Source organism: Triturus cristatus, chromosome 6 (genome assembly GCF_964204655.1).
Source record: "Triturus cristatus chromosome 6, aTriCri1.1, whole genome shotgun sequence".
Classification (NCBI taxonomy): Eukaryota; Metazoa; Chordata; class Amphibia; order Caudata; family Salamandridae; genus Triturus; species Triturus cristatus.
In genome coordinates, this window is record NC_140589.1 from 1779159018 (window position 1) to 1779182724 (window position 23707).

At 49.5% G+C, this 23707-nt stretch overlaps 1 protein-coding gene across 2 annotated transcripts in view; it reads left to right on the plus strand.

Moving 5' to 3' along the window:
• Positions 1–23707, plus strand: part of CENPO (centromere protein O) — a 111921-nt gene that overhangs the window by 41426 nt on the left and 46788 nt on the right. For both annotated transcript variants that reach the window (XM_085613082.1, XM_085613083.1), the window contains exons 3-4: positions 5169–5338; positions 7137–7275. In XM_085613082.1, coding sequence (XP_085469208.1) covers positions 5169–5338; positions 7137–7275 — 309 coding nt within the window. The remainder of the gene's footprint in view (positions 1–5168; positions 5339–7136; positions 7276–23707) is intronic.

Below are 23707 nucleotides of genomic sequence, written 5' to 3' on the forward strand. Positions count from 1 at the left end.
GCCCCTGTGTCCCTGTAGGCCTTCTGACCATTGATCATGGGCTCTTGTCTGTACCTGCCCAAGATATTGGGACTCATGGTAAAGTTGGCAAACCCCATGCCACCATCACAGACTAGAGTTGCTTGTGTAGGGGACCTGGTTAGGCCAGAGTCCACCTGAGTTCCCCAAGAAAGCCCAACTACGTTTTTGGGTGCACTCCCACCACCTGGGGGATTACTACTAGTAGTAACAGGAGGTGTTGGAGCTGCAATGGGAGGAACATTTTCTTTATTGCCATTCTTGGGACAACTGGAGTCAGTTTTCCAGTGGCCAGGTTGCTTGCACACATGGCAATATGGTTTCTTATTGGAAGAGGAAGGATTTTGGGACCCACCCCCAGAACTGGATTTTTGGGGCCCTTCAGAGGACTTTTCTGTTTTATTATCCCCACCTTTCTCTTTGGGCTTTGTGGAATCTTTCTTCTGGTCACCACCTTGGTTCTTGGGCCTAACCCTGGTTGTGACCCATTTGTCTGCCTTCTTTCCCAATTCTTGGGGAGAGGTCAGATCAGAGTCCACCAGGTACTGGTGTAAGAGTTGGTTTTGACAATTATTAAGGATCTACTCCCTCATGATGAGATTGTATAATCCTTGATAATCATTTACTTTACTGCCATTTAACCAACCCTCCAGAGCCTTGGTAGCACAATCCACAAAGTCTACCCAATCTTGATTTTGTGCTTTCTGGGTATCTCTGAACTCTAACCTGTATTGATCAGTGGTTAGACCAAACCCATCTATCAAAGCATTTTTCAAGATATAATAATCATCTGCATCCTCTTCCCTAACAGAGAGGAGCTTGTCTCTTGCTTTGTCAGCAAAGGAGAGCCATAAGATAGCTGCCCACTGATCTACTGGGACCCTTTAAACTTTACAGGCCCTTTCAAGTGCAGTGATCCATTTATGGATATCATCCCCTGACTGATAGGGGGCACAATCTTATGCAGGTTCCTATGGTCAGGAGCTTTCTCTCTAACTCTAGGGGTATTATTACTGCCACCAGGGGTCTCTAGACCCCACTTTCTTGAAGCCTTCTAAAGCTCCAGGGACTCCCTGTCTAATGCTAACTGTTCTCTCCTGAGCTGAAGCTTAGCTTGCTCAAACTGGATCAGTCTGCTTTTCCTCTCTTGGGAGGACTCTCTTCTCTGAGAAGAGGCAGTGGTCCTTGTGGATCTCTTAGAATGGTTAGATTCCTCGGAGGGGAAGCTGTCCCTTCTGTTTGGATCCACCACTCTCCCATTAGGGATGGAGGGAGTGCCTCTTGGGCCATCACCTCCATGTTGTGAGTGGTCTGGTTCATCCAGGTCAAGTTCATTATCCTCTTCCTGGTCCTCATCAGAGTCCACCACCTGGGTGTCCTCTTCTGTGGGATGCCCACCCAACCGGTCTACCCCATCAGACACTAAAGTCTGCTTGAAGTCTGCAATGAGCAGAATTTCTCTGAGACGTTGAGTGTTGGCGCCTTTGGTTGTCTTCAAATGTCTAGCAGTGCACATCTCCCTAAGCTCAGCAAAAGTGAGATTGTCATACCTGTCGACTGGGACCTTTGAAGGTCCTTCCAGGGCCTTATGGGCTCCTGATCCTGAAGACATTTCTAGTGTAGTGGATTGTTGTATCTACCTACACTAGGTGTGGCCTACTGAACCCTTTCTTTTGTAGTCAAGGTGTGCTAAGCCCTCTACACACAACTCCTAAGTTCAGTAGAACTTATTGTATACTAAGCTAAATTTATATGTACCTTTTGTACCAAAGTGGCTTTCACTTTAGAAATTCAATTTGTTATCTGGTAATACAATGGCAAGCTTGAATCCCACAGCTGTACACCAATGTGAGAAGTTGGCCTGGCATATGCTGTCCACTAGTTATAGGGGACACCTTGCACCAGTCCAATTCGACTCTTATGGTGATAGGTTAAAATACAACCTTTAAAGAAAGCTATCCTAGTGGTAGCTGTGGAGAGCCGCCTTCAGGCTAAGTCTTGAAGGAGTGTTAAGCTTATTGTTTTACCATAGATAACCTCTTGAATAACCAAAATGAAAGAATAGTCCACACAGGTATATATATAAAATATATGTATTTATTCTAAGAATAATCCCACTAGTCTCTTTATGAGGCTGGAGGTAAAGATACAATTCAAACAAGCATTGATAGTTACAATAAATAGCACTGGAATCATAGGGTCCCAGGGGGGACCAAACCATATATCAAAAAAGTGGTATAAGAACCACGACAATTCTACAGACCATGCCTAGGGCATTTAGGGTCGCTGGCCCCTTGTGAAACCACCCAAGGTAGTGAGGAAGGCGACCCACGGGAGACTCGTGCAGTGGTATAAGCTACTGTCAGGATCTCTATTAAAGCCTATTGAGAATGGCGCGGTTGAATTTTACAAGATTAAAAACACTTCTAGCAGGAGTTCAAGTTCAAGAGTTTAGAGTTAAGCTTTTGAAGGGCCCACACCCACGAGAGTACCGAGGTACCACTGTTACCTGCCCCAGGGAAGCCGGGTGCATAGGTCGTTTTCGATGTCGGGTCGCGGGCTGATTTTCAATGGCAAAACGTGAAGAACTGCTGCTAGCAAGAAGCGTCGTCAATGTCGTGAAGACTGAAGATGTAGATCTTGAAGAGAAGGACCTGAAAGCAGAGGGGGCAGAGTCTGGGTCACGGCGCAGTGACCAGGGGGCTCAGGAGAAAGAGCCCTTCAATGTCGGGTGCTTCCAGGTGGAAGATGGGTAGCTTGGATCGTCAGCCACGGGGTCCAGGAGGCTTCAAGGAAGGCCAGCTTCTGGAGGGCGACTGTCCCACGAAGGATGACGGTCGCTGCGGTGTTAGTGTCCGGATTGGATCCACTAAGCCTTGGCATCCGCAACCGACGCAAGAATCACAAAACAGCTACTGGTGCAGACCCACGAGGTCTTAGCGAGGTCTCCAGCGAGGAGACTGAAGAGCAGGCCTGGAGCAACCAGGGGAACTCTTGGAAGTGAAGATTAACCTCCGCCAGGGCCCACCAGTCGAGAGACAAGGGACCGCGGGAGGCAGCAATTTGGCGTGCGTAAAGATGCGCCCACGGGTCGCCGGAGCGGGCTAGGGCGTCGATCTTTGACACAGATGATGCTGAGAGGTTGGCTCAATAATGGGTCAAAGCACAACTTCCCCACTCGTCTGGTTCGTGTTCTGTGCAAGAGGTGGCCGGTGTCCTGGGTTATTGGGGATCTCGGCACCCACGGGGTCCACGGTGCTGAGCTTTGCTGTGCACACTCACTGGCCTCTGGGATGCTTGGAAACCCACCTCAAGGTAGGTAAGAGTCGTCGATGTCCGTAGGAGCAGTGAAGTTCCAGGCGGGTCACTTGCAGTGTTTCAGGTGCCTGCCAAGCAGGGGGGTAACTCCTTTACCTCAAGGGAGATTTCTTCATTCAGCTGTGCGGCAGCAAGTCGAAGTTCAAGTCTGTAAAGTCCAAGAATAATCTGAGGCTCTGGGGACCCTGTATTCACCTTTATCCAAGGATTATGGGAGTGTCTAGATCAGAGCCCACCAATGAGAGTTCAGGCGGGAAAGGGTGGCTACACCCTCTCCCCTTTGTGTGGTTTCCCGCCTGGGCAGGGGACAGGGCGCCCCTGAACCGGTTTGAGGCGGTGTATGCAGAAGTAGGCACTGGAGAAGCCTAAGTGCAAGTCTGAAAGACATCCTATGGTGCACCCACCCAGTTCCAATCCACATAGTCTGTCTGGGGAGGTGGGAGCACCTCCCTGCAACAAGATCCCTATTGTCCAGCTGTCGTGGCTGGAGTTCTGCCCAGCAACAGGCAGCCAGAGTCGTGTGGGTGGCGGGTAGCATCCAATTTGTACTACGTGTGCACTTTTAAATTGGTGTCTAAAATCTGCCGCTTTTACCATATCGCCCCTCTAGCAGGGGGGAATCATGGCTGGATTGGGGGTATGATTCCTACATGTTTGATACCGAACACAACATGGTTCTATGCAGCCACTCAAGTTATCACGCTATCGCAATTACTTATAATGCGGTTAAGAGTATACGGTATGGCTGCACTACAAACAACCCAGCAATAGTTTTACGAAGGTTGCAGAGGGGCCCTACTCAGGTAGGGGTTCCCCCTCACACATATCTCAGCACCCTGCCTTGTAGCATTAGCAAGGCCTGCCTTAGGGGTGACCTATGAGGATATATGTGTTGTATTAAGTGGGATACAGGATACCTATATCCCTGTAAGGGGTGCAAGCACCACCTTACCCAGACTACAGTAGTGGTGTGGCGGTGTCAGTTGGTATGGCTGTCCCAGGGGTGGCACAATAAGTGCTGCAGCCCCTGGTAGGCCTCTGAGGGACCCATGCCCTGGGTACCTAGGGTACCATCTACAAGGGGCTGATAGGGTGTCCTCAGTATCCAATTGGTATGTACCTAGGGTACTCACATCAGTTTAGAGAGGAAGCAGATAGGCTGGGGTCCTGGATAGCAGGATCCCAGCCAGACTAGTCAAAAACCATCCATATACCAGGCAAAACGTTGGGGGCAACCATATAGTCAGAGTCCACCTTCCTACAACCCTGAAGTAGTATTTTCTCGAACAGTGGGCATAGTCAGCCAGCTTAAAAAATACATTCAAGTTTCTCACTATTGAGAGATACATCTGATGAACCTTGCCAAAGGGCTTTTCTTCTTGTTTGCAATACGGTCATGAGTCTGTGTTCGTAGTAGAGTCTGCTTAACATTGCTTGATTTAATAATAGCAGCCACTTTTCAATCTGGTGGATAGAGTTTTGCCTCCAAGATGATCAATGTTGTTTTCCTGTAGGGCACATGTTATGTTGGTCTTTGGCTTGAGAATTAGTTATTGTGCAATCAAATCCTACTTTGCTTCTTTCTCCATTTGATTTAAGGAGTCCTATAATCTTGATTGGGCATTGCTGGCAAGAGAGACATTGTGATTAAGGTGCCTGCAACTTCATTTTAGAGGGCAGTTTGTAACAACTCTGTGCGATCAAACAATCAATTAATCTCTTTGAGCAAAAAGCAGCCTAATAGATTGTATTGACTGAAAAAAAAGGTTTAGTTAATCTACTGGTTATGTTATCCACATGAATTATATTAATATTTATTTGTTTTGCATCAGGTGTGCTAGCTCATCTGGAGCAATTGGAGGCCATAGCCCATAAACTGGCAGCGAAACAAGAGGAACAGAAGGCACAGCAGCGGACTCTCGCGGAAATGAGGGCAAGAATTCAGAAGCTCAGAGAACAAAGAGATGAGCTCATCAACGAACTGAAATTGTGTGAAGTTGGGGTAAGGTTGTGTTTTTAATGTGCTTTTAGAAATAAATTAAACTTAAAAACAGCAGCACTACTATTTCTTGGTTCTTTAATTCACTGAATCGTGCTAATTTTATTGACTTTCAAAGTATGCGGGCCTGAGACGGTGATGCTGAGATTCAAACCTCCAAAATACACTTTATATACAGCTTGAACTTGCAGAGATTTAACTAATCGCCCCCTGTACGTGGCTTTATTTGGTGATGGGATGTGGAAACTCTGTACCTTTTGTTCTGCTGTCTGGGCAGAGTGTCCTTTTCCCCTCCACATTCCTGTGTCCTTATGCAGGCTAGAAAGAGTTTTTTCCTTTTGTCCCTATTAAACCGACGTAGCAGGATACTCTTTCAATCTCCCCAGTTGCCTTTGGCCTCAAAGAATGATGGTCTTAGTCGGCTTGGACAACACTCCAAACTCGTTCTACATCTTACAAATAGATCTCTTATATGTTCCATTTGCCCATTTTCCTTTCTCAAGGTCAGAGTGTGAATAAACTGTCCTTAAAGACTTCTCTTGCTTTCTGCATCCGTCAACTTTCCTAATATAGGATGAGACAAATACCTAAATTCTTTGTGTATGTATTCAGAGGGGATGTGACCTGCCAGGTCCAAATGGACTCTCTCTTATGAGTCGGGTGGCCTGCAATGATTTGCCTACGGTTGGTCACTGCCTGTAATGGCACATTTATCAAAATGATGCATACAATGTGCGTAGAATAATTGATGATCTTTAAGATTACATTCAAACATTTATGTTCATCACTTTCTCTTCTGGAGGATCACATCTGATCAGCAACCGCTCTGAATGATTCATGCCGTCCGCTGCAGTGCTTTCTGATTCAAGGATCACCCGTTCACCGGTCTTGGAGTCATTTCATTTAAGAAGACCCATGGTTGGGATTATTCCAATCCAGTGTTTGAGGGGTAGATGTTAGCTCACATGAATTGTGAGGACCCTTGGGGTTCTGTTCCTGCAGTTCCCAAAGTTCATTGTGTGTTCGTTCTTGGCACAATACAGGAATCCTCTAGTATAATCCATCCTGTCTTAATGATACAGATATGTCTTAGCAGTTAGATATTTCCACTCTGCTTCCTGTTGCACATTTCATGATAAGCATTCACATAAAGTCACTGCTGCACATGCCACCAGAGGTAAGGAAGTATCTCTGGAAGTCTAAAATAGGTGCTGCTTGGAAGTGTTCTGGACGCAAATAGCTTCTTCACATGCATGTTACTTAACATTCTCGCACAATCTTTTTCAAGAGCCCTTGAGTCTAAAGAATGCCACTTTTTCACCCCGGACTCAATCCTTTCCTTTGATTGTTATGAGTTAGATCTGAGATGAGTTTTGGGCCATATAGTTCCAGGTTATATAGGCATGTGTTAGAAGAGCTAAATGGTTGCATATGTCCCCCCCTTCCACTGTCACTCACAAGCGTTCTGGTATTCCAACGAACTGGTAATAAGCAGGCAGAGATTGTGCAGTGTCTTCTAGGGACTTTAGTGGGGGAGTGCAAAAAGTACTCTGCAAGCCACTACAACAACAACAAAAAGCCCACAGAAGAAAACAACTTGCAGCGGCTTGGAGCCTGTACCTTGCAATACCACATTTAATTTCAGCTACTTTATGTTGCTAAGCTGTGTTTTTCTATATCCTTTGTAACTCAACAACTGTTTCCTATTTTTTATCAGCGTGTGAATTTCCATTACTTGTGTATTTTGCAAACACTGATCCGGTGCGAAAATGCATGCTTATTTTCTTTTTTTACATTGCAGCAATTTGCACAATCCACGCAGGAAGAAGCACATAACATTACCATTGAGCCCACACACTTGGCACAAAAGAATGAACAAGCCACCTTACAGTTAAAGGTGGCGAAGATGAAGAGCGTCCTGGAGGACTTCCACCTCACAGGTCAGAAATGCTCTGCCACCGCTACATTTTATTTTGTATCATTATTATTCTGTCTGCTACAAACCAGAAGTTTAAGGCAGTGACTTTTGTTTAGGCCACATGCCACCAAATATAAATAATTTCAGGATAAAAAATGGAGAACAGTAACATTGAAGGGAAAATATTATGGAACATACTGGCCAGTTTCAGTTTACCAGAGTCTGGTTTGGGTGAGAGTAGGGTAAAAGTTTGGGGACACGAGCAACATAAAATTAAAGTAAGAATGACAAATCGGAAAACAATATGGTGGGATAAAGAATAGGGAAACAGGTTACATATAAGATTACAGCGATAGGAACAGCGAAAGTTAGGCAAAAAATTGAAAGATCATAATTGAGATTTGGGGTAGGAAAGTACAAGCGGTCTTCCCATTTCAAATAAAAAATAAGGGAAAAACTACACTCCTCAAATAGCTTGCTAAAAAAGAATCCTAAATTACTGAAAAAAACAATAAATTTTGATATTGAGCACTAAAAACAAAACACATGGAACTGTTGATGGAGACCGAAACGACACAGCACAGGTTCAGGTCAAAATGTATTCTCATAGTAAAGTTTATAAATCAGTAGGAACCCCCTTGTAGACTGACCACTCCGCATCTCCATAGATAATTCCTCTTGCACTAGACTACCTGCTTGTCAGCAAAAGCTCATTAGCTTTGATTCACATGATAAGACAGAACGGCATGCGATGTAGGGATAAGACATACGTATTTGACGACATTTTCAGCTTTAAGATTAAGACAATCCGAGGTAACGCTCAGTATGGTGTCCATGACGGTTACGGACTCACAGACCCCGGACGCTAAAATGAGATCAGCTCCCCTCACGGTTATATCCTGGAATGTAAACGGACTGGGAGATAAGATAAAGAGGGGTCTGGTCCTTCAGTACATTAAACGAAAGGGGCCAGTAATGGCACTGATACAAGAAACACATCTAATGGGATCTGCATGTAAAGCCCTGGATAGATGGGGTTACAAAATGGCGATACACTCAGAATTCACTTCGAGTTCCAGGGGAGTTGGAATCCTGATCCAAAAACGTTACCTCCTGATATTACATGGCACCTGGGCGGATGAACAGGGGAGATTTGCTGTGATCTCTTGCCAATGGGAAGGGAGGCGTTATACTATGATATCGGTCTATGTTCCACCTGCACTGCATCAATCCACCCTCCCAGCGCTGGGAAAATTCCTGTTATCACTCCCAAAGGGAGAGCTTATCTTCGGGGGGACTTTAACGCCACAATCGATGCTACTGTGGATAGAAAACCACCTAGGGCTTCCAGTGGCCACAATCTCTAGCTAAAAGAATTTGTCAGTGCGATTGGCCTCACAGATATCTGGAGAGCCAGGCACCCGGGGGAACTCCAATATACCTTTCATTCAGGGGCCCACAATAGTCTTTCAAGAATAGATTATATATTTACACTAGCAGTGGGGATGGAAAAGGTACTAGACTTAACACATTTGCCAAGAGGTATATCTGACCTCTCACCAATACTGATCACCTACACATCCTACATCCCGGGGAGACGTAGACTTTTTCCGCAATACCCTGGTTATCTAAAAAACAAAGTGATTAGGAAGGGCTTGATCACCACCATGAAACAGTATTTCACAGAGAATGAACACTCAGTGCCCGCGCCAACGACGATATGGGAGGCGTACAAACAGTGCTGCGAGGGCAGGCAATTTCACTGGTGACAAATCATAACAGGCATTAAAAATGCAATAGGTCTCGCCTTTCATTAAGTTAAAGCCATTTGCTTTGCTATACAATACCATTAGCAAAGCAAATGGCTTTAACTTAATTAAAGGCGAGACCTATTCCATTTTCAATGCTTGTTAATCTTGGCAAAGGTATCCAGGATAAAGAAATGAACTAAGCAGTGATAGGAGAAACCGGCAGGCAATTTTTACCACAGATCCCTTAGCGATAAGGGCTGCGCAAACAAACAGCATTGAGCCCACCCACACCTACTAGGTGCAGTGCGTGAGGATACGATACAGGTGGTACTTGTGGGTGAGGATCCTTTTATATGATCTAAGAGATTCCAGGGTTCTCTACCTCACCACCAGGGTCTTCTGGGAGGTAAGCACAAAGGAACAATAATATGCCCTCTCTTGGTGATAGGGTAACTTTGGCTCCACCTATCATGATGTTCCGAGGCACTGCCATATTCAAGTCTCCTGACTTTTCCAACACCCCTAGTGGCATATTTACTAGAAAATAATGCAGCATGACGCTGCAAGCCATCTTGCTGCGCTGAGCTGCGTCATTAGGAATGTGTTGTAATTACAGCAATACAATGCATCCCTGTGCTTTTCTTTGCAATGGTGCACAATTGGCTGCATAGCACCAATGCAGGTGCAAGGAATGAATATTTTTGTGTAGGAAGGGACACCTTCCTACACAAAAACAATCATTGATGATGTTTTCCTCCTTCTGTGTGCTGGAATGCAGCACACATAGAAAGAGCAAAAACCAAGGAGAAATAAAGGTATTGCTCCTCGTTGTGCCACTTTAGCACCTCCCCTGGGGAGGCTGTAGAATCTGACCCATTCCCAGGTTTACTAAACCTTGTAAATCTGAGAATGCTTCAGAATCCATGAGGGCTGCGTGGGAACACTCACAGCAACACCCATGGACTGTCCCTTTCTTGCAGAATAATGCGTAAAAGGGGGCAAAGCCACGTTGGCTTTGCGTGACCTTGGAAATATGGCTCAGCATTGTGCACCACCTGAGAGTGAAAAAAAGTGACGCTTCGGTGGCGCGGGGGCCTTGTATATATGCATCCTAGTTTTCTCAGCCACTGTCTGGTTAGTAGCCGCGCAGACTTGTCACGTGACTTTTCTCAGCTGCGCGTGCTTGTGGAGACTGAAGAAATGTCACCAACCTCACAGGATCTGTCACCTCAGCGATGTCGGAGTCTGGGCCCGGTGTGAATGTTTTGCTGTGTCCGGTACCTCGATCGCTGCACACAAATACACTGCACCTCGTGGGCAGCCTGTGCCTCAGTCACACCTTACACAGATGGCGCCTCACCTCCCGTGCACGCGGGCGCGGCACCTCATCATTTGTAGAAAGGGAGGCCTCACTCGTTTCAGGCCTGGAGTGTGTAGCGGGTACAGATTCGGGTCCTTGTGGACACAGCACGCCCTTCATTTTATTTCCATATTAGCAGCTGACTGTGCAGCGAAACGTGATTGAGTCGGACAAGCCATGCCACTGGGTGCCACCCCCAAAGCTCTGGAACTTGGAATAAACCTACTGTGTGCCGAGGTCCCTGGAAGGATGAACGGACGGTGCAATCAGACCCCTCTTTCCGGAAACTACACGTGGCAACCGGAATGAAGGGCTTTTAGACTCCCCCTCCACACCCCGCGTTTGCAGTTAGAAAGTTAGATATTATGTTGTCAGCAATGAGTGCCTTGTGCTTTCTGGGTATGATGACTTCACTCACAGAGTTTCCTTTCATAAAGCAGGAGGTAGTGAATGTAGATGTACAGGGTGGTGCATAGTACAGAACATATATCAAACACGCACAGCGAACCTCAGAATAAGGTGTAATATGCAAACGCTGAGGGTCAGGGAGGAAGAAGCAATTGCCTCAAACACATGGAGAGTGTGTACCTCCCAAACAAGGCAGGGGGTGAGATGTCCGAACCGGTGGGCTGCAGGAGTCAAACTAGCCTCAGATGCGCAGAGCAAATCCCACTAAGACGCGCAACGTGTGAACATGAATGGATGGCGGGAGCCCCTCAGTCGTACTGCAGCACCCAGTGTCTGCCTCAAGCAGCTATTAAAGGGTTTTAATGGCATTTTGACCGCTGCCTGCAAAATCAAGTGTCTTCTTTCTTTTTCACCTGACAAAATGTAATTCACTTTTTTTGGGGTCAGTGAGAACCCTCAGTTCCATGCACACACAGGGCTTGCAGTTTTACTGCACATATCACACATTAATCCTTCTGACTGGGTGTGATGCAAATGTTCAGATTCCCGCCAAAGCTCACTCGATTGCCTTCGCGAGACTCGTCCAACACGTTCCAGGCACCCATGGGTTTTGCGTAAAGAGTTGGGTGCGTCGATGAGCTCGTAGCTAGGGCCGTTCCCCCATTATTCTCAGCACCCCTGCTTCCACGCCTCCCACGCGCTAACTTCTCGCTTCCTAATCACAGCCCTCATCTTTGGGGGCGACTTTTACCCTCACAGATAAGAGCTGCGTGAGGGGGAGGAGCCGGGCTCCTATCTGACGAGGTCCTTTCACAAGAGAGATTCCTGTCAGGCCTTCAAGTAAGGTTTCCAGATACGGGTATTTTATTTCTTCCTTTTAGAAACTTGGAGTAAACCTATTTCTGATGGAATAAAAAATTGAATATAGGCATTAGGACCAAATGGTATCCCAGTAGAATTTTACAAATTGACAGCCACTTTTGTAAATTTTACTCTAACCCTAGAAAAATGTGGATCATTCCAGTTTTATAAAGATCAGATCTGAGACGATGTCAACTAGCGTTTTGTTTTCTGCAGTCGCTAGACAATGAATTTATTATCGCTTCTGTAACTGTATTCTTAAGACATGTTTTTAAATACCGCAAATCTATCCTGTAATGTTCTTGATATGGTTTTAATGATTGTAGGAACTGGTATTTTAAACTGTATTGATTTAGGTATATGAACTTTTATGGTCCACTTTATCAGTTACCGAATAAAGTAATTTTGAATTTGAATTTGACAGCCACTATTCTCGCGCCACATTTACTTACAATGTATGAGGATAGTCTGAAACATGGGATACTCCCCAGGGATCAGCGTCTGGCCATGATAGTCGCTATACATAAACCGGGAAAACCACCGCAGGACTGCATGTCCTATAGGCCAATATCTTTCATAAATTCTGAAGCAAAGATACTGGCAAAAGCTTTGGCATTACGATTACAACCATACTTAGAGATGGTGATTCACCCAGATCAATCCGGGTTTATGCCGAATCGAAATACGGCATTAAATCTCAGGAGACTCCACAATGTGATGGCGCGTAAAGCCATGATCGACGAAGATGCCATAATTATGTCCCTAGATGCACGAATGGCATTCAACATGGTCGAATGGCCGTTTCTTTTTGCAGTCCTTCACCACATAGGATTTGGCCCCAAGTTTTGCCAATGGGTTAAATTGCTATATACTAAACCCATGGCACAAGTGGTGGGAAATGGACGCATTTCGGCTGATTTCCCCCTGGGTAAAGGAACAAGGCAGGGCTGCCCTCTGTCACCGCTCCTATTTGCAATAGTTCTAGAACCACTGGCGGCATGGATACGACAGGACCCAGTAATCCGCGGACTTAAATGGGCTATGGGATGGGAAGACCGCATTTCACTGTATGCAGATGATGTGTTGCTCTATTTGGCTTCACCTGCACGCTCACTCAGCTGTCTCCTAGATATTTGTGCAGCATATGGACGAGTGTTGGGCTACACAATAAACTGGGCAAAGTCGAGGGAGCGCTAGTCCTTCTTGCTCCGCTCTGAGCTGCCCTGGCCGGCTCCCTCCGAGCACATCGGAGTGCGGAGCTGTCCCGCTGTCCTGGGCCCGGATTTGAAGTGTCTTTGTCCTCGCGGAGGTTGTCCCGGCGCCTCGGCAGCGGACCGGCAGGGGAAAGCAGCGGCCCTGGTACTGTGGCGCGGGCAGGCTATCAATTGAGCCCACGGCGCCCACGAGGTGTGTAGGCCAGATTTTGCCGGCGGATAAGAAGAGGCGGTCCCGCGGCCGCTGCGAGCCCCACCGAGGAACGGAAAACAAGGCTCCTGTCTGGTGTCCGCCCGTGGGGGCTCTGGAGGCGTGCAGCTGGCTCTTGGAGGCAGAATTGTACAGTGGAGCAGGCGGTGAGTGGGGCGACGGGGGAGACATCGACTGGGCCTGTCTGAGCTGCTGTGGGTGCCGGGAGAGGTGGGGACACCCCCCCCATCGGGCCGGGTGTCGGCCCCCCCTCGCTTCCTCCTCCCGCCTGCTGCGCTGGCTCCAATCCAATCTACCACGGCCATCTGGGGTGATCCGGGCGGTGCGGGGTCCCCTTTCAGGTTCGGGCCGGCGGTCACGAAGAAGAAGTGAATGGCTTCCCTCTCCCCCTCCCTCCCCCCCCCCCCCCTCTCGCTACTCGGAGGTTGACTATGCTGGGGGCGAGGTGATCGGGACCCCCGGGGGAGAGGCCTGACCTGTACGGGAGCCCCCTTTCGAGCTGGACGTAGACCGTGGTGGTGAGGGGCCCATTGAGAGGGGTCGCCAGCGTGGGGAAGCGCATTTGCCTGTGCCTTGGAGGCCTATCGCCTGCAGGAGAATCGCTGGAGGGTGTTTGGGCCCGGGGCCTTGGACCTGAGTTGCGAAGCCTCGCCTTGGTCGTGATAGTGGCAGACGTTGATCTGATGAAGAACTCCAGGGGATAGCCGGCTGTCAGATTGGGCGGCTCCCTGGGGAATGATCTGCGGTTCTGGTGGTGCCTGGCCTTCTACCTAAGCGGGATGCCCTGATCGTGCCTCCTTCCGCCTGCCTTTTGTCTCCTAGATCCTCGTGGACGCACTGGAAGTGCCTACACCGCCCGTCCTCTGGCCTCGGCGGCCTCAGTGCCCAAGGTTCCACCACCATGGGTAAAGACAGGGCAGCCAAGCAGACACCCGCAGCCACCCAAACCAGGATGGACCAATTTACAACCTCCGAGAGGGGGACGGGCCCCACCGGCGAACCGGTTCCGGCCCCCGCTACAGACCTTGCTGCCATCCTGCAGGCCATCAATTCGTCTCGCGCCTCCCTGGAGGGTATGGTGGGAGAGGTTAAGGTGGATGTCGCCCTTCTCAGGCAAGATCTGCGTAACGCCACCGCCCGCATCTCGGAAGCCGAATCGAGGATATCTACCGCTGAGGATGATATCCGCCAGCTGCAGGACCAAGTACGAGAACTGACCACCCACTCCAAGGAATTGCACTGCCGGGTCGAAGATGCAGAAAACCGCGCCCGGCGCAGTAACCTCCGCCTGGTGGGATTCCCAGAGGGGGTCGAATCGGGCCGTGCAGATGACTTCATGGAACGCTGGTTTAAATCCTGGATGCCGGCGGACAGCCTGTCTGCCTCATTTGTGGTGGAAATGGCCCATCGCTCCCTGGATCCCTAGGCCCCCAGGAGCGCCACCCCGGCCTTTCATCCTCAAGATCCTTAATTTCCAGGACAGGGATGCTATTCTTCGCGAGGCCTGGCGCGTGGACACCCTCAAGTACCAAAACCACCCGATCATGATTTTCCCGGACTATACCCGAGAAGTCCAGGAACTGCGACGTTCCTATACTGAGGTGAAACAGAAGATGCGATCCATGGGCCTCCAATACCAGCTTCAGTTCCCGGCCCGCCTTCGAGTCATCTTCCAACACAAGACAATATTTTTTGATACACCCCGAGCGGCCTGGGCCTGGTTAACGGAGGAGCGCCCCCTGCGCCGCTCTGGACACGGATCACCTGTGGGTGGGCGGGGGGGGGGCGGGGAATGCCCCGGTCATCGAGAACCCGTCGACGACACTGCACGCTGCCCCGGTAGCGCACAGAAGGAGAGGTGGTCAGCACATGCTCCATGGGGCGACCACGCCGGGGGTCTGGGGCCTCTTCTGCCTCCTCTGCTGCACCCACCAGTCCCGCGGCTGCTGGGCGGCGGGCCGCGTCGCCCCGGCGGGCGGGTTCCGCGGCCCGGCCTGCCCTGCAAATGGACACCTCGGACCTTTCTCGTAGCCCTACCTTTTGACTTCCTTCTGTTGTCTGTGTTTTTGTCGGGGTTGGGGGGGGGGGGGGGGGGATGCCCACCATGTTGCGGGCGCTCTGCACTGGGCTGGAGTGCTCCGTTGTGCTCATTGCTCTCGGCCAGGGCAGGTGAATCAGGCTTATTCTGCTATATTAAGGGGTCCACTAGTGCTCAAGCCCGAGCGTTTTAGCTTGGTGGTTGTTCCATTTCATTAGGGCGACAGATGCTTCTGTTTTCGAAGTATAGGGTGGGGGGTGGGGGGTTGGGGTTGGTTTGGGGTTGTTTCTTCCTCCTAGGGAGGGTTTTGTTGGTAGAGGGTGAACTCCTCTCTGTTGTTGTTCCACGGCATCATGTAACCTTTGACCTGCTCTCCTGTTCGATGTCCCGCTGTCCCTCCTCTCTGGGAGCTCGCGCAGCCGCGCCTCCCTTGACCCATTCTTTTGTCCACGACCATGGCTGACACGCCCGTTCCTAAGGCCGCCGTGCGCATATTGTCCTGGAATGTCAATGGTCTTCTAGATCGTTTTAAACGCATGGCAGTCCTTAAATATGCTCAGCGTGCGGAGATCGATGTGCTCCTCCTTCAGGAGACCCATCTTCTTGGCAATAAATGTCCCTTTCTCGCCCGTTACGGCTACGACGGGGTGTGGCACTCAGGGTTTGCGAGGGGATCCCGGGGGGTGGCTATCTTACTTTGACGGTCCTTTCCCTTTGTATTGGCTCAGGTACATCTAGACCCCCAGGGCATGGCGGTTGCGGTTTGTGGTACTCTTGAGGGGCGATCCCTCACCTTGCTGTCCCTTTATGCGGCACCGTCCCTTTTACCAACGGCCCTTTCCTACACCGCGGGGCTCCTCCCGACACTTCCGGCGGGCTCGCTCGTTCTTGGAGGAGACTTTAATGCTGTCTATACGCCCCATCTGGACTCGACAGGTCCGATCTCCCTTGCTAGAGCTGCTCGCGCGAAGCAGCTGTCGAACTGGGCCGAATCTCAAGGCCTGTGTGATGTCTGGAGGATTTGGCACCCACAGGCTCGCCAATACACCCACACTTCGGCGGCGCACCACTCTCACGCCCGGATCGACCTCATCTTCGTCCCGTCTACCGAATGCGTGGGGGTGCAGGATGCACGCATTCTTACGAGGGGCCTGTCAGACCACTCGCCGGTGCTCCTTGCTCTTGGCCCGCCTCCCCTCTCTGCCCGCCCGATATGGCGTCTTAACACTTGGTTCCTTCAAGACAAAGCTTTTCGAACCGTGGTGGGAGGTGAGATAGTTAATTACTACTCTCACAATGCGGGCTCCGTCTCCTCCGCTGTCATCCTTTGGGAGGCGGGCAAGGCGACTGTTAGGGGGGCTGCAAAGAGGCATGTGCAACAGCAGAGACGTAGACAAATCCAACAACTCTCGGCTTGCGAAGCTCAGGCCTTGGAGCTAGAGCGGAACCAGGGGGCGTTGGGAGATGCCACGCGGGCACACCGACTGGCCTTTCTGCGGGAGGAGATACGCCTGCACTCTCTGGAGGCGGCGAAGACTCTTTGGCACTCCTCGGTGGCCCGGGTCTACGGATGGGGGGATAAAAATGATACACTCCTCCACCGGCTGGCTACTTACCCCCGGGCAAGCAGGATCATTCCTGCCGTCAAAGACTCCGTAGGCGAGACCCACACGGTCTCGGTGGCAATGGCCCAGACCTTTGCAGACTATTACTCCCAGCTATACCGAACTCGGGCGTCGGAGATCTCCCTTGCGGAATTGCTGGGGACGAGCGGGGCGGTTCTCGGGCGGCTGGGACAGGAGGTTTGTGAGACCCTCGACTTGCCCATTACGCTGCAAGAAATTGAGGAGGCGATTAGCCGCCTGGCATCCGGGAAGACCCCGGGACCAGATGGCTTCCCACAGGAATACTATGCTCACTACCGCGAGACCCTGACCCCGAGGCTTCGGGACCTTTTTGCAGAAGTGGTGGAGAAGGGCTCATTCCCGCAGGAAACAGACACGGCCACTATAGTTGTCCTTCCCAAGACGCAACCCCCATCTCAGTCTTGCTTGGATTACAGGCCGATATCCCTCATTAATACTGAGCTCAAGATATACGCCACTGTCCTTGCGCAGCGGTTGCGCCCGTTCCTTGTCTCATTGGTCCATTCCGACCAATGTGGATTTATGCCAAACCGGGGGACCAGACACTGCCTGTGGCGCTTGCATCTCGCCCTGGCACACCGGGAGCGCCTTTCCCCCTATCTGGTCCTTCTGTTGGTTGACTTCGAAAAAGCCTTTGACTCAGTGGGGTGGGACTACCTGGGTGACATCTTGGAGCAAATGGGCTTTGGTCTTCGGTTCCGCGCCATGGTCTGTGTCTTGTACTCGAGCCCGTGTGTTGGTCAATGGGGCTCTATCCCGCCCGTTTCCCATAGGTCGGGGGACGCGACAGGGCTGCCCGCTCTCACCCCTCCTTTTCGCCCTGGCCATGGAGCCCCTGGCGGCTGGGACAGGAGGTTTGTGAGACCCTCGACTTGCCCATTACGCTGCAAGAAATTGAGGAGGCGATTAGCCGCCTGGCATCCGGGAAGACCCCGGGACCAGATGGTTTCCCACAGGAATACTATGCTCACTACCGCGAGACCCTGACCCCGAGGCTTCGGGACCTTTTTGCAGAAGTGGTGGAGAAGGGCTCATTCCCGCAGGAAACAGACACGGCCACTATAGTTGTCCTTCCCAAGACGCAACCCCCATCTCAGTCTTGCTCGGATTACAGGCCGATATCCCTCATTAATACTGAGCTCAAGATATACGCCACTGTCCTTGCGCAGCGGTTGCGCCCGTTCCTTGTCTCATTGGTCCATTCCGACCAATGTGGATTTATGCCAAACCGGGGGACCAGACACTGCCTGTGGCGCTTGCATCTCGCCCTGGCACACCGGGAGCGCCTTTCCCCCTATCTGGTCCTTCTGCTGGTTGACTTCGAAAAAGCCTTTGACTCAGTGGGGTGGGACTACCTGGATGACATCTTGGAGCAAATGGGCTTTGGTCCCCGGTTCCGCGCCATGGTCTGTGTCTTGTACTCGAGCCCGTGTGTTGGTCAATGGGGCTCTATCCCGCCCGTTTCCCATAGGTCGGGGGACGCGACAGGGCTGCCCGCTCTCGCCCCTCCTTTTCGCCCTGGCCATGGAGCCCCTGGCCGTGTTGATCCGGTCGGATCCCATTCTCCGTGGGTGGGACTGGCCGGGTATGACCCCTGACAAAATTGCTCTATACGCGGACGACGTCCTTCTATATCTCTCTGATCCGGCGGTCTCGGGGCCCCGGGTCCGCCGGATTCTTTGCCGGTTTGGTCAGGCGTCTGGTCTTCATCTGAACCCTAAGAGATCCGTACTGGTCCCGCTGCACCCGTCGAGGGAGTGTTTCGACTGGCAGTCAGATATTCCCCTCCGGAGGCTCTCCTTTAAATATGTGGGGATCTGGGTCACCCTTCTTCCGGAACTCTGTTGGGCCCTCAATGTGGCCCCTGTGGTCAATAAGACCAGATTAGATATGGTTAGGTGGCAGTCGCTCCCATTGAACCCATTGGGGAGGATCGCCCTCTATAAGATGATGATCCTTCCCAAGTTCCTATACATGCTACAAAACACTCCGTGCCCCTTCCCCCGCCCGTGGTTCCGGGAAATGGATAAGTTGGCGACTAAATTTCTTTGGGGTGGCGGCAGACCCCGCTTGGCACTGGACCGCTGCCGAGTCCCCTCATATGATGGAGGCCTGAGCATGACTAACCTTTACTTGTACTATTTGGCCACCCAGCTGCTGGTGATTCATGACTGGTTCTCGAACGGGTGGGATGATCCGGCCTATAGACTCGAGGTGCAACTCACCGGGTTCTCATCTATTCAGAATATGCTCTATGTGGCGATGGTCTCCCGGTCACTTCCAGATGTCGTGCGGGCCCCTTTTCTGGCGTGGCGCGCCGCCTTGCGCCATACCCGTTGGTCGGGAACAGTGACCACTTTGGCACGGGACTTGGCTGCGGGAGGTGGCGGGGCTTGAGGGATTTCGAGCGTGGGATCTTCTAGGGATCTCCTGCTTAGGTGATGTCTGGCGGGGGAGCTACATGTGTTCCTTCCAGGAGCTTCAGATCCGATTCTCTTTACAGTCTTCGCAATTTTATAAATACCTCCAGCTGCGCCATGCGGTCCAGTCCCATGTCCTTCTAGATTCCAGACTACCCGCCCATAGTCCGCCCGAGGCCCAGGTGATGCTTGGATGTCTTGGGAGGGGGGGAATATCCTGTATTTATAAATCTCTGATCAACAATACCCCGGTAGATTGGAGCGGATTGCGGCAGCGGTGGGAGACCTGGGTGGGTCCCTTGGACGAAGCTGACTGGAGGGACGCCCTTATGGCACCCAGAACGCTTACCACTTCAGCTAGACTGCGGCTCATCCAACTTTACTACCTCCATGCCGCATATCTGACCCCGGACCGCTTATATCGTGCGGGCCTCCGTCAGGACGCTTCCTGCGCTCGATGTGGGGTAGATCCGGCGGACATGGTATGGTCTTGTTCCCGCCTGGGGAGCTATTGGGACGAGATTGAAACTGAATTGGCTGAGGTCCTGGGATGGGAGGTTCCCCATGACCCTAGAATGGCTCTGCCGGGCATAACGGATGGGCTAGACGGGTCCCGTAACGAAAAGTACTTTCTAACTACTGCCCTAGTGGTGGCCAAAAGAGATATCGCGGCCGCATGGAAACATACCGACCCACCCAGCGGTGCTACTTGGAGAAGAGGGGTGGACTGGTGTGCCGCTCAGGAGCGGACGTTGTACGCTGCCCGGGGCTACCCCAAAAAAGTCCGCAAAGTATGGGGAAAATGGCTTGGGGGACTGTTTTAAGGGGAGGGGAGTGCAGGGACGGGGGCGGAGGGCTGGGGAAGAGGGGAGGGTCTTGCAATTGATTGTCAATGCTTCCATGACAGATTTTATTGATGCCAAGTTAATCAGACTGTTGTATGTCATCCTTGATTTTGCTTTCTATAAAGAAATAAAAATTTGCTTATCAAAAAAAAAACTGGGCAAAGTCACTTATTTTTATATTGCATGGTCCCCCTCTGCCCCCCTCCACCAGCGACTCCCACGGAATTGTGACATACAAATAGCTGAGAAGGGATTTAAATATCTGAGTATCTATGTAACTTATCATGACAAATTATTTATGGAAGAGTATCTCATGCAACCCCTGACACGCTTTTGCCAAGATGTTAGCCACTGGCAATCCCTGCCACTTACGGTGTTGTGCAGGGCAGCCCTCTTTAAAATGATGGCGCTCCCCAGATTTCTTTATGCCTTACAAAACACACCATTCCCGGTCCCCCCTGCTTATTTTACAATGATTAACAACGAAGTAGCTAAGTTGCTGTGGGATGGCAAATCAACCCGTATAGCCATGCATAAACTGGCAAAAAGTTGGTATGACGGGCGTATTGCACTTCCTAATATAAAAACATATTATTGGGCATCCCAGCTTGCGGTGTTGAACCAATGGCTACACGCAGCACAAGATGAACTGGTCTATCGCATGGATTGACATCTCCTGGGTGTGGACGGGATGATGAGGGCGCTTTACAATAGTACCAAAACAATGGCCCTAACAGGACTTTCGGCACATACAGTTAAGGTGTGGCATGAGGCGCAACGGGCACTGGGGTGGGAAGGGGTCACGACACAGGCAACACCACTATGGGACACCCAAAAGCTGGGGAAGTTGCGTAATACTAAAGGCTTCAGGCAATGAGACCTAATTGGCATTTCAAAGGTGGGTGACCTGTGGAAAAAGGGTGAGGTTATCCCATTTGCACAATTGCAAAGTACTTATGGACTAGCAATGGCGGAAGCCTTTCGATATCTGCAGATTAAGTACGCACTCACAGCGCTGGTCCCGCCAGGTACGCAGTTACCGGATTCTTCGCCCCGGAAGACCGGGTACTCACAGATCACATGACAAAAAAAGCCATCTCACTAACGTATAGGAAAGTAATAAACAATCAGCCGGACTCTACAGCTGCCTTTAAAACAAAATGGGAGAACGACGTTGGAGAATTAGACGAGGCGGATTGGCAAGAAGCACTAGCATCCCCTAGGGAGGTGGCGATCCCTTCTAGGCTAAAGCTAATACAATTAAAGGTGCCACACCGCACCTACTATACCTGTCACTACTGCCAAGAATGGGTAGGGCAGATACCCCACTTTGCCTGCGACAGTGTGGTGCATTGGGCACTTTTTTGCATACAATCTGGCACTGCACAGAAATTAGGACATACTGGGAAGCAGTCATGCGCACGATGTCGCAGGTAATGGGGGTGGCGATCCAGCCAGAACCAAAAAGGTGTCTGCTTAACGTTTGGGAGCCCACAGATCTTAATCATGCGGCTCAGGATTGGGTGCCGTTAGGTATGGTGATAGCGAAAAGAAATATCACACAGCTCTGGGGCTCAGATTGGCCCCGACACTTAGTAGATGGTGTCAAAACATAGACGGGGAAATGATGGCAGAAAAAACGGTATATCTGCATAGGAGATGCCCTAAAAAGTGGACCCAGGTGTGGGGAGGATGGAATACCTTCCGGGGCAATATCTGCGATTCCCTGCAAGAGGAATCCGAATAAGAGGGGATGAATAAGTGACTGCTTGAAATAAACTGTTTGGTGATGCAATGGATTCAATAAGATATAAAATGTAGGGGGCAAAAGAAAACCCTGAAAATGTAGCGATATTATGGTCTTGCACTAGGTTGTATGCAAAACTACCAATAAGTAAAGATGCATCATTATATGATAATTGAAAATGTTAATAAAAAGAGTTAAAAAAAAAAAAAAACTCATTAGCAAACGCCAAAGCAGTCTCGTTCAGTCTTTCTTAGTCCTGTGAAATGCAGCCTCCTGCATGTTTCCTTGTTCCCAGAAATGCACCTGGAAGCTACCAGTTGATTACATGTTTATCTTCTTGCGAAGACCCTAAATAAAGTAATAAATAAGGAATATAGGGGTCAGATGTACAAACAATTGTGCATGTCGCAAACGGCCTAATTATGCAAATCAGACCCTTTGCGACCTGAAAAAAGCGTTTTCAAATGTACGAAATTTGCATCCTGTCATTTTTTTGTGTATACAGAGAGATAGGCTGTTGTAAGGTGAAGCATTATTTCGAATAGTTTCTCGGTGGCTTAGTAGTGTATAGCAGTTATCTATGCAGGCCAGTCTTTACCCTCACAAACTTCAGCTGGTGCAGTTTCTGCATTTGTCTGAAAAATGCTGTCCGAGGGAACCTTAAGTCCAATCACTGAATGAAAAGATAGCGAGACAGCACAAGACTACATATTATGCTGTGGAGTTAGTGACTTGTTTAGGTATAATTTCGTGCAAATAGGACATTTTGAAGAGGCTAAATGTTTTTTAAATTTCAAGGGAGAAAAATACAAATAGAAGTTGTAAAAGAAATAGTATTAAAAGGGATTCTGTTTCGCTTTAGTAAATAATTTCAATGAACAGCTATCCGTTCTTCTTTAATCCGAGGACAACTTATTAAAAGGAGTTTTTAGGCAAACAGTGGGAATAGGTGGAGGCTGCTCTCTAAAAACAAGCCTTGGCAAAAGCAATAGATTTCTTGTTTTTGACCTATTGGCTTTGCCAGTGATTTTTGCTGATGTTGTGTAGCATAGTAAAAAAAAAGAGTGAATGATGTGGTCACTATTTAATTTTTTTAGATTTCATTATTTACTAATCCAAGATTTCAGTGGGGAAATAAAAATAAAATTAATTTTAATTGCTCAAAAGCTGACAGCTGCCCGGCCCTCCAAAAACATTTAAAATTTTTTTATGGATCACAAGGGGTCCAGGGTCGATCTGAGGAGTAGGTGGGGTGGAACCGATGGTGGGAAGCAACAGGGGCTGGGGGAGCAATGAAGGAGCTTGCGGCTACGCGCATAGGAGACCAGAAAAATAAGCCTATGGTAATTAGGGAAATCAAAGGAGAGTTAGGATCGAAGAATGAGGGAGCTACAGAGGCGATGGGGCGGAAGATGTTTGGGAGATGCAGCACATGAGGGAGAGCAAGAAAATGCGTGCACTCAAGGAGGGCTGACAAAAAAAAAAGAAAATAGTTCCCTGAATATGAACTGTGGAAGAATCCAAGTCCTTCATTCAGAAGGATGGTGAAGAGGCAATGCTCTATGGGAGGGAAAATACAAGACAAAGAAGGCAAGTCCTCAAATAAAAGTTACATTAAAGCCAGTCAAGGGTGAGCAATGGACTGGCTCTAAACCCACTGTAAGTTTTAAATATGATCCAAGATAAGCTTTTGCCTATGGACAACTAAAAGATTTCTGGTAAGAAAGGGCTAAGATAGGGACTCAGTGGTGAAGAGCTTATTCCAAAAGTAGATCATATGTATTCTTTATATACATAGTACGTGTGTTCCAGGGGGCATGATTTCTGTGCTTAATTATGTTGAAGGAATATAAACCCATTTTCATTATGGTTCTAAACAGCTTATTTAGCTATGTTGGCTGATTTTGTATTTTTTTTAATTTTTATTGTGTTTCAGTTCTTTAACTTTATTTA